Source organism: Capricornis sumatraensis, chromosome 12 (genome assembly GCF_032405125.1).
Source record: "Capricornis sumatraensis isolate serow.1 chromosome 12, serow.2, whole genome shotgun sequence".
Lineage (NCBI taxonomy): Eukaryota > Metazoa > Chordata > Mammalia > Artiodactyla > Bovidae > Capricornis > Capricornis sumatraensis.
The window spans coordinates 79,058,559-79,075,102 of NC_091080.1; the positions used below are offsets into that span (position 1 = coordinate 79,058,559).

Consider the following 16,544-nt stretch of genomic DNA (forward strand, 5'->3'; position numbering starts at 1 on the left):
TTTTACAAGTGAACAAACTGTGTTGCTCAACGAACGCTCAGAACTCATATAAACGCCACCTATGTAATCTGTGGCACCAATACGCCAACCCCTACAGGCCCAGGCTTAAGTTTTAAGCCATCTCCCTTCTGTTTAAGCAAGCTCCCAGGGTTTTCGAGCAAGCTCTGGGAGGTGGCAATGGACAGGGAAGCCTGGCGTGTTGCAGTCCGTGGGGTCACAAAGAGTCAGACATGACTGAGCAACTGAATTGAATTTCTGTTTAAAAACAGGACAATTGGTGGTAGAGAGAAGGAAGTGAGGTAGGAAATGGTTCAGGCCAAAATGGTCATATTTAGAAGATACCACAAATTATAACCATTATTCGTGTGTGCAATTTTAACAGTACCATGTACATAGTGGATAAGTAAGTTTGTATATGAAATATCTAGTCTTTCTAGATATTTAGAAGTGTTTAATGCATTTAAAAGTAGAAGTAGTGTAATGATGCTTCCTGTAAATAGTTTTTTAAAACTGATGGGAAATACTATAATTTGGAAATGGAATTGTTAAACCTCCTCTCTGAACAGGAAAAAAAAAAAAAAAACAACAGGACAGACAACTTTCTCTCTTTACAGAAAGGGAAGAAGGTACACTGCTGAGTTGAGAAATCCCTTCAGTAGAAGTAGTAGCCAGATGGTTTTATCACATAATCTGTCACATCCTCACCAACAAAACACACCAACAAGGGTCTGAAAAATAAAAGCAGCTTATTGAGTGAGCAACTTTATGTTCACGAGCTTTCTGTTGACAAACGTGAGATTTCCTCTCAATCACCCTTATAAGCTCAGTCAATCCAGGAATTCTGTGTGCCCCGGGTAGGGAAATACACACAGCAACACAGAGGTCATAGCCAATACTCTGGAACTTGTCACCTTGACTTAACTCTGAGCTCTTCAATGTCCTGCTTTGGTAAAAGGAAGACAAAACCAGGTGCAACAAGGGTTTACTATCCAAGGAGTCAGGGACCATGTATATTTATCTCCGCACACAGGAAGCCCCCTTCCTCCCCAATACCTTGTTGAGTCCCAACAAGAGTGAACAAGCCAGCTGCTCTCATGCTTTGAGAGGAACTTGAAAACAGGGTGCAGAACTTGAAAATATGTAAGTTACTTTCAAGTATCTTTTGATATTGATTTCTAACATAATTCCACAGTAATAAGGGAACAGACTCTGTATGATTTCAATACCTTTAGACCATGAAAGTTCTGCATCTTGTTTCATGACCCTGGTTATGTATCAGTGTCTCCTCAACACTGCAGAGATTTATCATCTATGGGAACATGAACAGAATTTGCATCCTGCTGCTGTGTGAAAATTATATAAATCTTAACCATGTTCAACTGGTTCATAGTGCTTTTCGGGTCTCCTATATCCTATTTTTCTGTCTATTCATTCTATTAATTTTTGAGAGTTTGACATTGAAAACTCCAACAAAAAGATCTTAATTTATCGATTTAAAAAAATAAATAATATAAAGTGGGAGGGGCCAGGCATTCAAATTTTAGGGCCATCAGGGTGAGTCATCATATTGAGGGCTGAGAAACTGTTGTATACCTGCTAGTAAGAACAGCGCTGGCAAGTTAAACAGATAATGTTAGTTGCTCAGTTGGGTCCAACTCTTGGTAACCCCATGGACTGTAGCCTGCCAGGTTCCCCTGTCCATGGAATTCTCCAGGCAAGACTACTAGAGTGGATAGCCATTCTCTTCTCCAGGGGATCTTCCTGACCCAGGGATCAAACTCATTACCGAAAACACTCAAAGAGGTTTATGTTACTCAAACCCATAGTAACAGCCTCATAGTAAGAAGGACAGTGTTCTCTGGCTACATCGAAATGTTACAGGCAAGATTTAGGATGAAAATGTTCCACACATCACAGAGGAGACATAGTCTGGGAGAAAGACACGCAGGTTTAAAAAATTAACACACAAAGAAACCTCAGTTACATAGTTGGGAGACCAGGAGGGGGAGCTCTCCTGCCTGCAGCAATAGCAGAGCCCAGTGGCAAGAAGTAACAATCTTCCTTTCCTGGCAAGGATTCAGCTAATGAAAAGCCATGGATTCTGTTCACTACAATAACTCTCCCAAGTCTCCTGTCCCTCTGTAAGAGTTCTCCTTCCTCCTCCTCTGTAGACTTGCCCCAGGCTTCCCACAGCTGCAGACACTGAACTGCGATTCTCTGCTGTTCCCACATAAACCCATCTTTGAGGAAGAAATATCTTCACAGTCTGTTTCAGGTCAACAAAGGGAAGGAAGTCAACACATTGGGGGACCCGTGGATGACTCAGAAAAGCAAATTATTCACTTGACACATCTGAACGGATACTAGTCGACATCTCTCAGGCTGACCAGATGTGGAGTATAAAAACCCCAATATCAAGAATAAACTACAGGAGTTAAATATGTTACACTGTTTATTTCACGGTAAGGACTTAGTAGCAGTAGTAGTAGTAGTTTAGTCGCTAAGGCTTGTCTGACTCTTGGGACCCCATGGACTGTAGCCTGCCAGGCTCCTCTGTCCATGGGATTCTCCAGACACGAATACTGGAATGGGTTGCCATTTCCTTCTCCAGGGGATCTTTCCAACCCGGGAATCGAACCTGCCTCGCCTGCATTGCAGGCAGATTCTTTACAGACTGAGCTATGAGGGAAGCCAAAGACATAGTAGTAAACTTTAATACACCTTTAGGGTGATCCTTCTGCATCTTCCTTGGAGCTGGAGTTATCGTATAAAATCACCAAAAGTAATCAAACTAAACACCTAAGAGGACTTCCCTGGGGTTCAGTGACTAAGACTCCACACTCCCAATGCACAGGACCCAGGTTCAAGCCCTGGTCAGGAAATTAGATCCCACCTACCCAAACTAAGAGTCCGTATGCCCCAACTAAGATCCAACTTGGCCAAATTAATTAATTTAGAAAATTATATTTTTATCTAAAAAGGGGGAACAGAACAAAGCCAGAGAAAGAGCCCCAGAGAGCTCACCCAGACTCCATCAACAACATGTGGATTTCTGACTGTTAATGAAGAACAAGATTCATACAAGTGGCATTCTGAAAATGGTGCCAAGAATCCTAGTTTGAAATTAAACATTTATATGTACTCACCATTGATAGTTACTGAGGACCTAACAGAACCAACCTCCCTAAACCATCTCAGCACTCAACCAGTTCACATCCCCCTCATGTCATCAGAATCTGACAAGAGTCTCTAGAGTCTGTCTTGACATCAATGGCAGTTTCCACAACCACACTCCCTTTGCAAGGGGACAGTTCACTAACTGAAATGCGGTCAGTGTCAGAGGAATTACGATTTAAGGCAAAATGGTTGTCTGAGGATGCCTTACAAATAGCTGGGAAAAGAAGAGAATGAAAGGCAAAGAAGAAAAGGAAAGATGTATGTCCATCTGAATGCAGAGTTCCACAGAATATCTTGGAAATAAGAAAACCTTCCTAAGTGATCAATCATTAAAAAAATAGAAGAAAAACAATAGACTGGGAAAGACTAGAGATCTCTTAAAGAAAATTAGAGACACTAAGAGAACATTTCCTGCAAAGATGGGCACGATAAAGCACAGAAACAGTATGGACCCTACAGAAGTAGAAGATATTAAAAAGAGGTGGCAAGAATACACAGGAGAACTACACAAAAAAAAACATCTTAATGACCCAGACAACCATGATGGTGCGATCATTCACCTAAAGCCAGACATCTGTGACTGTGAAGTCAAGTGGGCCTTACGATGCATCATTATGAACAACACTAATGGATGTGATGGAATTCCAGCTAAACTATTTCAAATCCTAAAAGATGATGCTGTGAAAGTGCTGCACTCTATGTGCCAACAAATTTGGAAAACTCAGCACTGACCACAGGACTGGAAAAAGTCAGTTTTCATTCCAATCCCAAAGAAAGGCAATACCAAAGACTGTTCAAACTACTGCACAACTGTACTTATCTCTCCCGCTAGCAAAGTAATGCTCAAAATTCTCCAAGCTAGGCTTGAACAGTACACAAACTGAAAACTTCCAGGTGTTCAAGCTGGATTTAGAAAACAGAGGAACCAGAGATAAAGTTGCCAACATCCGCTGGATCAAAAAGAACAAGAGAATTCCAGAAGAACATCTACTTCTGTTTATTGACTGCACCAAAGCCTTTGATTGTGTGGATCACAAAACACTGTGGAAAGTTCTTCAAGAGATGGGAATACCAGACCACCTTACCTGCCTACTGAGAAATCTGTATGCAGGTCAAGAAGCAACAGTTAGAACCAGACATGGAATAACAGACTGGTTCCAAATTGGGAAAGGATTATGACAAGGCTGCATGTTTTCACCCTGCTTATTTAACTTCCGTGCAGAGTACATCATGCAAAATGCTAAGCTGGATGAAGCACAAGCTGGAATCAAGATTGCCGGGAGAACTATCAATAACCTGAGATATGCAGATGATACCACCCTTATGGCAGAAAACGAAGAGGAACTCAAGAGCCTCTTGATGAAAGTGAAAGAGGAGACTGAAAAAGCTGGCATAAAACTCTACATTCAAAAAATGAAGGTCATGGCACCTGGTCCCATCACTTCACGGCAAACAGAAGGGGAAACAATGGAAACAGTGACAGACTTTCCTTTCTTGGGCTCAAAAATCACTGCAGATAGTGACTGCAGCCATGACATTAAAAGATGCTTACTCCTTAGAAGAAGAGCTATGACAAACCTACACAGCATATTAAAAAGCAGAGACATTACTTTGCTGACAAAGGTCCATATAGTCAAAGCTATGGCTTTTTCAGTAGTCATGTTTGGATGTGAGAGTTGGACCATAAAGAAAGCTGAGCACCAAAGAATTGATGCTTTTGAACTGTGGTGTTGGAGAAGACTCGTGAGAGTCCCTTGGACTGCAAGGAGGTCCAACAAGTCCATCCTAAAGGAAATCAGTCCTGAATATTCATTGAAAAGACTGATGCTGAAGCTGAAACTCCAATACTCTGGCCACCTGATCCAAAGAACTGACTCATTAGAAAAGACCCTGATGCTGGGAAAGATTGAGGGCAGGACGACAGAGGATGAGACGGTTGGATGGCATCACAGACTCAATGAACTGAGTTTGAGCAAACTGCGGGAGATGATGGACAGGGAAGCCTGGTGTGCTGCAGTCCATGGGGTCACAAAGAATCAGACACAACTGAGCGACTGAACTGACTGACTGATGCAATAAGTGAATGTGGTCCAAGATCCTACTCAACCCTCATCTCTGTGGATAGGTCCTGTACTAACCCTCAACCTGCTGGCCTCTTGGAGGAAAGTGGTTGAGAAATGCAGAGCACACCCCAGGGGGGTGAAGTGCAGGACAGCAGGGACACCGCCAGGGAGAGTCTCAGCAGACTGGAGAACCCAGTCCCCAAGCTGGACACAGTTCATTAACTGTGCTCCTTATTTTCAATAACAGGGATGAGCAAGAATTATTCAATAAACCATGACAGGAAAATGGGCTGTTTCAGGAAAGAATGAAATTCTAATTGGCTTTATTGTTAGAAATGAAACAAGATTAAAATAAAATGCCTACAGAGATTTAAATGATGCTGGGATTTTACAAAGACATTATAAAAGCAAGAAACCAAAAAGCTTGATATACTTAATAACATTTAAAACCTCTAAATTCAGAGAAATGAAAATCTGTAAAATTATAAGTGCTATTACAAGTTATTTCAAAAATATAAATGCCTCCTATGAAAAAAATCTATTAATACACAATTCGATAAATAAATAAATAAATGGTCAATAGGCACCAAAAAGAGGTTCTATTTTTACAAATCAAACAAATTGAAATTAAAAATGTTTGATATTATCGGACTTCCCGGGGGTCCAGTGGTTAAGACTCTACTCTTCCTCTGCCAAGGAGCACAGGTTCCATCCCCAGCCAGGGAACTAAGATCCCGGATGCCTCATGGCGGGACCAAAAAACAAAGACTGTTTGATATTAACCTTAGACCTAGAAGAATTAATTTAGGTATTCAAAGTTGACACTTAAATAAGCTCACAAACAGCTGTGAAGAGGGCAAATTGGTCCGACCTCATGGAAAACAATTTGGCCTTTCACTGGTCATTTTATGTCTGAGAATATAGAAAAAGGAAAGATGCACCACAATACAAGATCATGGATATTCATCACATCATAATCAGCAATAAACTGTGTTAAACAAAACTGAAAGACTGCATAAATTGCAATTAAATACCATGTTTTGAAGATTTGGATTAAATGTTAACCAAAGAAAATTAAGAAGGTTTCAAGATTCAAAACTATTTTGTTTTATACAAAAAATGAATATGGGTAAGCAGGTGTGCATAAAAATTTCTAGGGGAAAGACTAAGAAACAATCAAAATATCAGTTAAGTGTACTTGGCTAATAAAAACAAATCCTTATTCTTTTCTTGCCTTATAGTTTTAAATTTCTTACACAAATAGAAAAAAAAATGTATATTTTTCTATAAAATCCACAACAATTACCAACACCCATATTGGTAAAGGGTATATCCTTATACCCTACCTGCAAACTGTTGTGAAACACTAAACCGCAGATGAAATTTAAAGTATATACCCAAGGAGAACATGAAAACTCGGTTTTTCTCTACAAGGTGAGCCTTCTCTCCGGGCAAAACTTCCTGGCTGAGCTCAGTTCATCATTCCCTTGGTAGTGAAGTTGGGTACAGAAGGAAATCACTAAGGTACTTCAGGCTTTGAATACAAGACAGCTATTATGGTCAACAACTAAGTCTGCAAACTGTGAACACCCTCTCCTCGGGATCGTCATTCCCCACCATGGATGGAACCCGCCACCCCCCTGCACTACAAGAGCAGAGTCTTAACCACTGGTCTGCCAGGGAAGTCTGGACCCCTTTTTAAAAGATTATACTGAAGTAACAATGCCAGTGGGAGGAGTGGCTTAAAGCAGTTGCCAGAAAAAAAAAAATTTTTTAAGCAAGTTGCCAGCATCAACCTTCCACCAGAATCACCTGGAACGCTTCTTTAAACCTCATCCACAGCTTCTAATTTTACAGAACTGATCTAGAATGAGTGCAGGAAAACTGCATTTCTAACAGGCTCCCAAGTCCACATATATAGTCAAAGCTATGGTTTTCCAGTAGTCATGTATGGATATGACAGTTGGACCATAAAGAAGGCTGAGCACCAAAGAACTGATGTTTTTGAACTGTGGTGTTGAAGAAGATTCTTGAGAGTCCCCTGGACTGCAAGAAGATCAATCCAGGCCATCCTAAAAGAAATCAATCCTGAATATCCACTGGAAGGACTGATGGTGAAGCTGAAGCTCCAATACTCTGGCCACCTGATGTGAAGAACTGACTCATCAGAAAACACCCTGATGCTGGGAAAGATTGAAAGCAGGAGGAGACAGGGACGACAGAGGATGAGATGGTTGGATGGCATCACGAACTCGATGGACATGAGTGTGAGCAAACTGCGGGAGATGAATATTGACAGGGAAGCCTGGTGTGCTTCCACACCATGGGGTTGCAAAGAGTCGGACACAACTGAGTGACTGAACAACAGACTCCCAGGTGAGGAGGATGCTGCAGGTCTGAGAGCTGTACTTTGAGAAAAGCCGCCCTAAAGGTTGATTATAGATGTTTCACATGCATCATCTCCCACAGCAAGAACCTGAATTGTCTACAAGAACAAAGGTGTGTTTGGAATCGCCTTCTTTGTGCATTTAGGAACAAGTAAACATACCAACTGGTAGGCTGCAGTCCATGGGGTCGCTAAGAGTCCAGCACGACTGAGCGACTTCACTTTCGCTTTTCACTTTCATGCATTGGAGAAGGAAATGGCAACCCACTCCAGTGTTCTTACCTGGAGAACCCCAGAGACAATGGGCCCCCGTCTATGGGGTCGCACAGAGTCAGACACGTCTGAGGCGACTTAGCAGTAGCAGCAGCAAGCATACCAACAGAAACAGTTACACACAGGTTACAACAGTTACAGGTTAAACAGAACAGTTAACAGAACTACAGTTACACACACAGGAATCACAGACTCAGAAGTCAGACTGCCTAGTTCAGGATCCCACTCCACCACTTACTCACCATGTGATGTAGGCAACTTCCTCAACCTCTATGCTTCAGTACCTTCAGCTGTAAAAGGTAATAGCTCCATCTGCTCCCACAGGAAAACTGGAAATGGGTGTCTACCACAATCAATGAGGTCCTCACTTTCCATTTCCATGCATACATTTTTAAAATCCACAAAAACTGTCTTGGAGAGTTCCTTGCCCTGCCTGACGTTACAGGAACAACAAATCGCTTCTCTGAAGGCTAGAGATCTGGACAAGACCCCACAGGCTTCAGGTACCCCAACCCCAGAGTGGTCTTCAAAGGTGGAAGGGTAAATAAATATTCACAATAGGGAAAGCGGTTGGTCAAAAGACATAGTCCAGTCGTCGCTGTGTGTCCCAGGCAAATGCAAAACATGTTCAAGAATAGTGTCCCCATTCATTACATAAGAATTGTTTCTTTACCCATTACAAATTTGCCTTAATTAGGTACCAGACACACACAGACAGAAGAAGGGAGGGAGAGAGACACGGTCACAGAGAGCCGGGTTCAACTGGCCGGCAGATGTCCCATAGGGAATATGGTTAAAGATGGAGACATTATTGGAAGAGGACAATTGGTCCAGGGCACTAATTACATAAAGGAAGCTGCTCATAAGCTGCTTGCTTAGCGGGGGTAAAAAACGAAAAAAAAGTGCAACTCTAGCTCGGAAGAGCAAATTCCCAGAGCAGTATTGGAGAAGCCGGCTAAGGGTAGGGTGGAGGGGGGCAGCGGGGTGGTGGGGGGAGGGTCCGGTCCATTCTCCGGCTGGGCGGTGACTCCCCCTGGGCAGCCTCGGTTCTCCGCCTCCGGCTCCAGCTGCTCCCTCTGCTCCAGGAACCGGAGGCTGCCAGAGCGGCGAGCAAATATACTGGGATAGCCGGCGACCCCGCGACCACGTCCCCCTCCTCGGCCTGCTCCCCACACCCCCACAAGCCGGCCAGCCGGCGGGGACCACGCGGCCGGCGCGGGGCGGCCCCACCGGCGGCAAGAAGCCGGGCGGCCTGAGGGAGAGCGGAAAGCGCCTCTGCCCACGAAAGGCGAAGGCGGCATCAGTACCCGCCCCACGGTGGCGGGGTTATCACAGCCCAGGCGGGGCGCTCACCAGAAGAACACGCGCGAGCAGAGGTTCGCGTTCCGCAGCGGGTTGGGCTTCACCTCCGTGTACACCGGTTGCATCTTGCCGGCCGGGGCGAGCGCGGTTGGAGATCCGGCCGCTGAGGCGTCGGTGCCGCCTGCTGCTCCGGGGGGTGTTGGCCGGGATGCTGGACTTCAGGCCGCCGCGCCAGTCCGCGCAGCGGGAGCCAGAGAACCACTGGCTTCCGGAAGCCGAGCGCCTGCGGCCCGCCGGGTCCCCGCCTCCCAAGGCCGCGCCGCCTCCAGGGCCCGCCGGGAGGACGCCGGCAAAGCTCCGCGGCCGGATCGCCGAGAGCCCAGAGCCACAGGCCGCGAGCGGGGCCGCCGGCGGCGCCTAAAGTTGGCCTGGGCTGAGGTTGCCCGGAGGCGGGCGAAGGTGCGAGGCGAAGGGAGGAGGGTAAACGCACCGCCCGGCACACGGGGCTCAGCGCCTAGGCGTCCACGTGCTCGCACCTGGCTGCGAACGCGGCCTTAGTTATTGCTCCCAGCCGGGTACCCGCCCCCCGCCCCAGAACGTGGAGAGGGGAGGCGCCGTAATGCCCGCCCCCCGCTGCTCGGAAACGCCCCTTCGACTGCGGTTTTGCAAATATCCTGGAAAAGCTGGCAGAAGGCGTGAACAGTTGGAGCTCCAAGCACCCTGTCGTCTTGGTACCAAACTACGGTCCTCTGGGAAGTCCTCCGACCTGCGGCCAAGCCTTTGACGTCGGACAACAGCACGGTTTAGCACAGATTATGTTTGCAGAGCGTCAAGAACCAAAGAAAAGTAACAAGATTAGAAGAACTCAGAACGATTTTGGAAGATGAGTGAATGTTGCCACTGGGGACAGGCTGTTGGCATCTCGTGTTGCTGCATTGTGTAGGGACGGACCTCTGCGAGCGTTTTGCTGCCCTTTTAGATTGTGAGGGATTCCCAGGTGGCGCTATTGGTAAAGAATCTGCCTGCCGAAGCAGGAGTCCTGAGACTGGGCGGGGGATGGGGGTTCGATCCCGGGGTGGGGGAGATCCTCTGGAGGAGGGCATAGCAACCCAGTTGCCCCCAGTTCGCCAGTATTCTTGCCCGGAGAATCCCCGCGGACAGAGGAGCCTGGGGGGCTACAGTCCTTACCGTGGTACACTGTCGGACAGGACTGAAGCACACGCTTAGATTGGAAAAAGGGAATCTGCAGAGAGACTCACTTATGATTTCTTTAATCATGTACTCAGTTCCTAGTGGATTAACAGTGACATATGTCACAAAATATCAAGTTGGTTCGCATTTCTGAGGACCTGACCTGACTTTTTTTTCGTTTAGTCGCAAAGGTGGGGCTGACTCTGTGCTTCCTACATTGTAGCCAGCCCTCCAGGCTCCTCTGTCAATGGGCTTTACCCAGGCAAGATTACTGGAGTGAGTTGCCATTCCCTTCAGGGGATCGTCAGGATCCAGGTCTCCTGCATCAGCAGGCCCATTCTTTACCACTGAGTCACCTGGAAAGCCAACTCTAGCTATAAGGACGCCCTAATTACGTATTATCATCCCATTTCACAAATGAGGCTTAAGGACAGAACTTGTCCAAGGTCTTAAAAATCAGTAAATGATGAATTCTGATTCGGATGCATAGTTCAGCCTGGTCTGGTGGATGGACAGTGTGTGTGGATGGGTGTCTAGAATACACTGAATGAGTAACTTGGACTGAATGAACAGAAACTTTGACTCCCAATAAGTGTTTAGTTATTTGTGTGGCCTTCTTACCAGCTCAGCAGTTTCTGGTCCCTTCCAGCCTAAACAAAGAAAGATCAAAGTTCTTGATGCTGATAACAGATCACTTTGATAATTTCCCATGTACCTTGACTAAAGTCATGTTTGTTATTAATAATGACAACACAACTTTGTAAATCAACAATGTGTGCACGTGTGCTAAGTCTCTTCAGTCGGGTCCCATACTTTAAAAAAAAAAAAAAAAAACCCAGCTTTTAGCTTCAGTTATTCAGGTTTAATAAGTTTGTAACCAACCAAAACTCTGCAGGGGCCTCCTGAGCACAAAAGCCTTTCTTTTTTTATCCCGCATTTCTAATTTGTCCGATACAATCTTCAGACTTCTAAACCTCCCTGTTCCAAAAAGCAAATTCAAATAGTTGCTAATAGAAACAGGAAGAAACCAGAATGCAGTGATTAAAGCAGGATCCTGGTTCCTCCTCAAGGAATAAACATAACAATATCTTTGAGTTCTTCCATAAGAACTAAGCCCCCCTCGCCACCCACTTGGAAGATGGTTACTTTAGGCTGAGCACAGGATTCCTGGAGTGCTGCTCTGTTAGGTCACCAGCAACCAATCAGAAGAAAGTCATTCACCCTGCAGCCCTCACCCCAAATTTTGCCTATAGAAATGTCGACCCAAAAACCATCTGGGAGTTTGGAGCTTTTGAGTATGAGCCACCCATCTCTGCCTATAAGTCAATTTTTTGATTTTCATAAAACAGCCATCTCTCTACCGTAATGACACTTCTTGATCCATTTGGGGGTTTTATTTCATTTTCCTGCATTGTCTAAACTAAATGAATGGAAAATGGAGAAAATAGTATGCTAACATTAACAATGCAATTAATGCAAACATGGAGAGAGCATGAAGTAGAAGAAAGGAGATGCCTCTTCAGTCTGGTTTGCATGCGTATTGGAAGTAAGCTGGTTCATTATATGTTTAATTTTAAATGAAAAGAATTTTTTTGAATCTGTGAAATGTCTATAGCAGCTTTATTCATAACTCCCCAAATTTGGGAATAAGCAAGAAGCCCTTCAGTAAATGAATGGATAAATAAATTGGCCCAGCCAGACAATGGAATATTATTTGGCACAAAAAGGACATGCATGCACCAAACCATGAATGCAAGGAAGGAGACAATGCTTACTACTAAGTGAAAGAGGTGCAAGTGGCAAATAACCCACCTGCCAATGCAGGAGACATAAGAGATGTGGGTTCAGTCTCTGGATCAGGAAGATACCCTGGAGGAGAGCAAGGCAACCCACTACAGTATTCTTGCCTGGAGAATCCCATGAACAGAGAAACCTGGTGGGCTACAGTCCATAGGGCCCAAAGAATAAGACATGACTGAAGTGACTTGTTTAGTGAAAATTCATCTGAAAAGGCTACATATTGTGTAATGCTAACTATATGACAAAAAAAGCAAACCATGGAGATAATAAAAAGATCAGTGGTTGCCAGAGGTTGGAGATGGGAATGAGGGATGAATAGTGGCGCAGAGAGGATTTGGGGACAATAAAAATACCTTGTATCATTCAATAATGATGGAAATGTCATTATATATTTTTCTGAAACCAATCAAGAAAATTAGATGGTAAAGAATCTGCCTGCTATGCAGAAGACCTGGGTTCCATCCCTGGGTCGGGAAAATCCCCTGGAGGAGTACATGGCAACCCACTCCAGTACTCTTGCCTGGAGAATCCCATGGACAGAGGAGCCTGGTCAGCTACAGTCCATGGGGTCACAAAGAATCAGACACAACTGAGAGACTAAGCACAGCACAGATATATAACATTCAGGGATTTAAAAGCAGAAACACTCTTCCCAAACATAATAAACTTAACAATTTTTGTTTGTTTTCTGAACAGACTTCCCTTCGTTCCTTTTAGATATGAGCTCTCAGGGCAACTGTAGGTGTAAAAGTAGCAAATTGCATCTAAATGAAATGTATGCTGGTGCTTCCCTGGTAGTCCAGTGGCTGAGACTCTGAGCTCCCAATGCAGGGGACCAAGGTTGATCCTTGGTCAGGTAATTATCGCCTGTGCTACTAAGACTGACCACAGCCAAATAAATAAAAAGAATTGCTGCCCCATGGATTGTAGCATGGCAGGCTTCCTTGTCCATCACCAACTCCCAGAGCTTGCTCAAACTCATGTCCATCAAGTTGGTGATGCCATCCAACTATTTCATCCTCTGTCACCCCCTTCTCCTCCTGCCTTCAATCTTTCCTAGCATCAGGGTATTTTCCAGTGAGTCAGTTCTTCGCATCAGGTGGAAGTTTCAGCTTCAACATCATTCCTTCCAATGAATGTTCAGGACTGAATTTCCTTTAGGATTGCCTGGTTGGATCTCCTTGCAGTCCAAGGGACTCTCAAGAGTCTTCTGCAACACCACAGTTGAAAAGCATCAATTCTTCAGTGCTTAGCTTTCTTTATAGTCCAACTCTCTCATAGAGCTTACAACTGAGCAATTTCCATCCTTAGAGTCCAAACTTTGAATGAAGACGTTCATTACAATGTAAATAATGGAAATAAGTTCACTGTGTTACAATATTAAAAAAATGTTGTTGGCAAAGTGATACCTGCTTTTTAATTCACTATCTAAGTTTGTCTTAGATTTTCTTCCAAGGAGCAAGCATCTTTTAATTTCATGACTGCAGTAACTGTCCACAGTGACTTTGGAGCCCAAGAAAATAAAATCTGTCACTGCTTCCGCTTTTCCCCTTCTATTTTCCATAAAGTGATGGAACTGGTTACCAAGATCTTAATTTTTTTAATATTGAGTTTCAAGCCAGCTTTTTCACTTTCCTCTTTCACCCTCATCAAGAGGCTCTTTAGTTCCTCTTCAGTTTCTGCCATTTGAGTGTATTATCTGTGTATCTGAGGTTGTTGACCTGTCTCCCTGCAATCTTTATTTTGGCTTGAGAGAGGCTTCTGAGAGGTTAGTAATTTGAAGACAGGAGAGTAACAATTACATCTGGCAAAGATGAGGTATTTGTTGATTTAGCAAAAGCAGTATTTTAAAGAGAGTGGTCAGTTCAGTCAGTTCAATCGCTCGGTCGTGTCCGACTCTTTGCGACCCCATGAACCGCAGCACACCAGGACTCCCTATCCATCACCAATTCCCATAGTTTACCCAAACTCATGTCCATCGAGTCAGTGATGCCACCCAGCCATCTCATCCTCTGTCGTCCCCTTCTCCTCCTGCCCCCAATCCCTCCCAGCATCAGGATCTTTTCAAATAAGTCAGCTCTTCAAGTCAGGTGCCCAAAGTATTGGAGTTTCAGCTTCAGCATCAGTCCTTCCAATGAACACCCAGGACTGATCTCCTATAGGCTGGATATCCTTGCAGTCCAAGGACTCTCAAGAGTCTTCTCCAACACCACAGTTCAAAAGCATCAATTATTCAGCGCTCAGCCTTCTTCACAGTCCAACTTTCACATCCATACATGACCACTGGTAGAAACCCTATAAGATGTGTGGAGCAGAGAATGGTGTTGAAAGTGTGGAGACAATAGTTGTACACAGCTCCTGTGAGAAATTTTGCTCTAAGGAGGAACAGAAAATAGAAGAAGAAGTAACTACAGACTTGCGGACATGGGAAGAGGGAGGAGAGGGTGAGATGTATGGAGAGAGTAACGTGTTGTTTCTGGAGAATTGGTTAGTGTGGGGAAAAAACCACCATTTGGTGGCCTGAAGTTTTTTTTTGGGGGGAGGGCCAGATGTATTGAAAGTCACCAAATGACAACTACTCTGAAATGGAGCAGGATGCTGTGGCCCTTTCCCTATCCCTCATTTCTTATTTGCGGGGAAAAAGACTTCAGCCACCTAGGCCTTCCTCAATACCAAAGAGCAGGTGGCAACAGTTACTATTCAAGGAGTAAGGGGATGCAAAAACACAGGAGGAACAATCAAAAAACTATAAGGCAGAGGTTAAAGCAGAAGCCCAGTTCCTCCTCAAGGAATATACAAAACAGTATCTTTGAGTTCTTCTAGGGGAACTAGGGCCCCCATCCAAGTGGAGGATGGCTGCTTCTGGCTGAACCCAGGATCCCTGGAGCACCTGCCTATTACCTCACCACCAACCAATCAGAAGAAAGTCATACCACCTGCAGCCCTCACCTCAAATTTTGCCTACTAAAACTTCTCTCTGAAATGCATCAGGGACTTTGTGTTTTTTCAGCACAAGCCTTCTTCTTGTTTCTTGGCCCTGCAGTAAACCTTTCTCTGCTCTAAACTCTGGTTTGCATTTGTTTAGCCTCACTGTGTGTTGGGCACATGAATTTGTCTTTGGCAATAATTTCATGTATATGAATGGGCTTCCCTGGTGGTTCAGATAGTAAAGAATCTGGCTGCAATGTGGGAGACCTGGGTTCGATCTCTGGGTCGGGAAGATCCCCTGGAAAAGGGAATAGCAACCCATTTCAGTATTTGAAACAGGAAGTAGAATGGTATTTGCCAGAGGATGGGGGTTTGGGATGGGTGGGGAGCTGTTTTAATCAGTACAGGGTTTCAGTCTGGGAAGATGAGAAAGTTCTGGAGATGGATGTTGATGACAGTTGTACAGCAATGTGAATGTATTCAATGCCACAGAACAGCGCACTTAAAAACTAGTAAGGTAAATTTCAATGTTATTTACATTTTACCAATTAGAGGAGGAGAAAGTTGCTTTTTCTTCTACCCTTCCAAAATACTGGGGCACTGGAAGGTCAACTCACAGAAGACAGATAAACAAGAGAAAGACAGTTTTATTGACAGGTGCAGCATGCATGCATGTGAGAGAAATGCAGTGTTAACTCAAATGGGTCCTTAGAACTTAGGATAAGTATAGCATCTTAACAAAGAAACAGATTCATGGAGAAGTTACAAGACAAAGGAAAAGGAGATTAGGTTTTGTTTTTTTTTTTCAGAAATGCAAATTGTAGGGAGCTAAATGCATTGGAGAAATTACTGGGAGACGGATTTAGAAAAGGCAAAGGAATCAGACACCAACATCCATTTGATCATAGGAAAAGCAAGAGAGTTCCAGAAAAACATCTATTTCTGCTTCATTGACTGCACTAAAGCTTTTAACTGTGGGGAATCACAACAAGCTGTGGAAAATTCTTCAAGAGATGGGAATACCAGACCACCTTACCTGCCTCCTGAGAAACCTGTATGCAGGTCAAGAAGCAACAGTTAGAACTAGACATGGAACAACGGACTGGTTCCAAATTGGGAAAGGATTACGACAAGGCTGTATATTATCACCCTGCTTATGTAACTTATATGAAGAGTACATCATGAGCAATGCTGAACTGGATGAAGCACAAACTGGAATCAAGATTGCTGGGAGAAACATCAATAACCTCAAATATGCAGATGACACCACCCTTATGGCAAAGAGGAACTCAAGAGGCTCTTGATGAAGTGAAAGAGGAGAGTAAAAAAGTTGGCTTAAAACTCAACATTCAAAAAGCAAAGATCATGGCATCCGGTCCCATCACTTCATGGCAAATAGATGGGGAAACAATGGAAACAGTGAC

General features: G+C 44.3%; 1 protein-coding gene across 3 annotated transcripts in view; it reads right to left on the bottom strand.

Annotated features, from left to right (window-relative positions):
- Nucleotides 1-9,326, bottom strand: part of LOC138089276 (ATP-binding cassette sub-family C member 4) — a 186,382-nt gene extending 177,056 nt beyond the window's left edge. For all 3 annotated transcript variants that reach the window (XM_068984711.1, XM_068984710.1, XM_068984708.1), the window contains exon 1: nucleotides 9,253-9,326. In XM_068984711.1, the coding sequence (XP_068840812.1) occupies nucleotides 9,253-9,326 (74 nt within the window). The remainder of the gene's footprint in view (nucleotides 1-9,252) is intronic.
- Nucleotides 9,327-16,544: the final 7,218 nt, after the last annotated feature.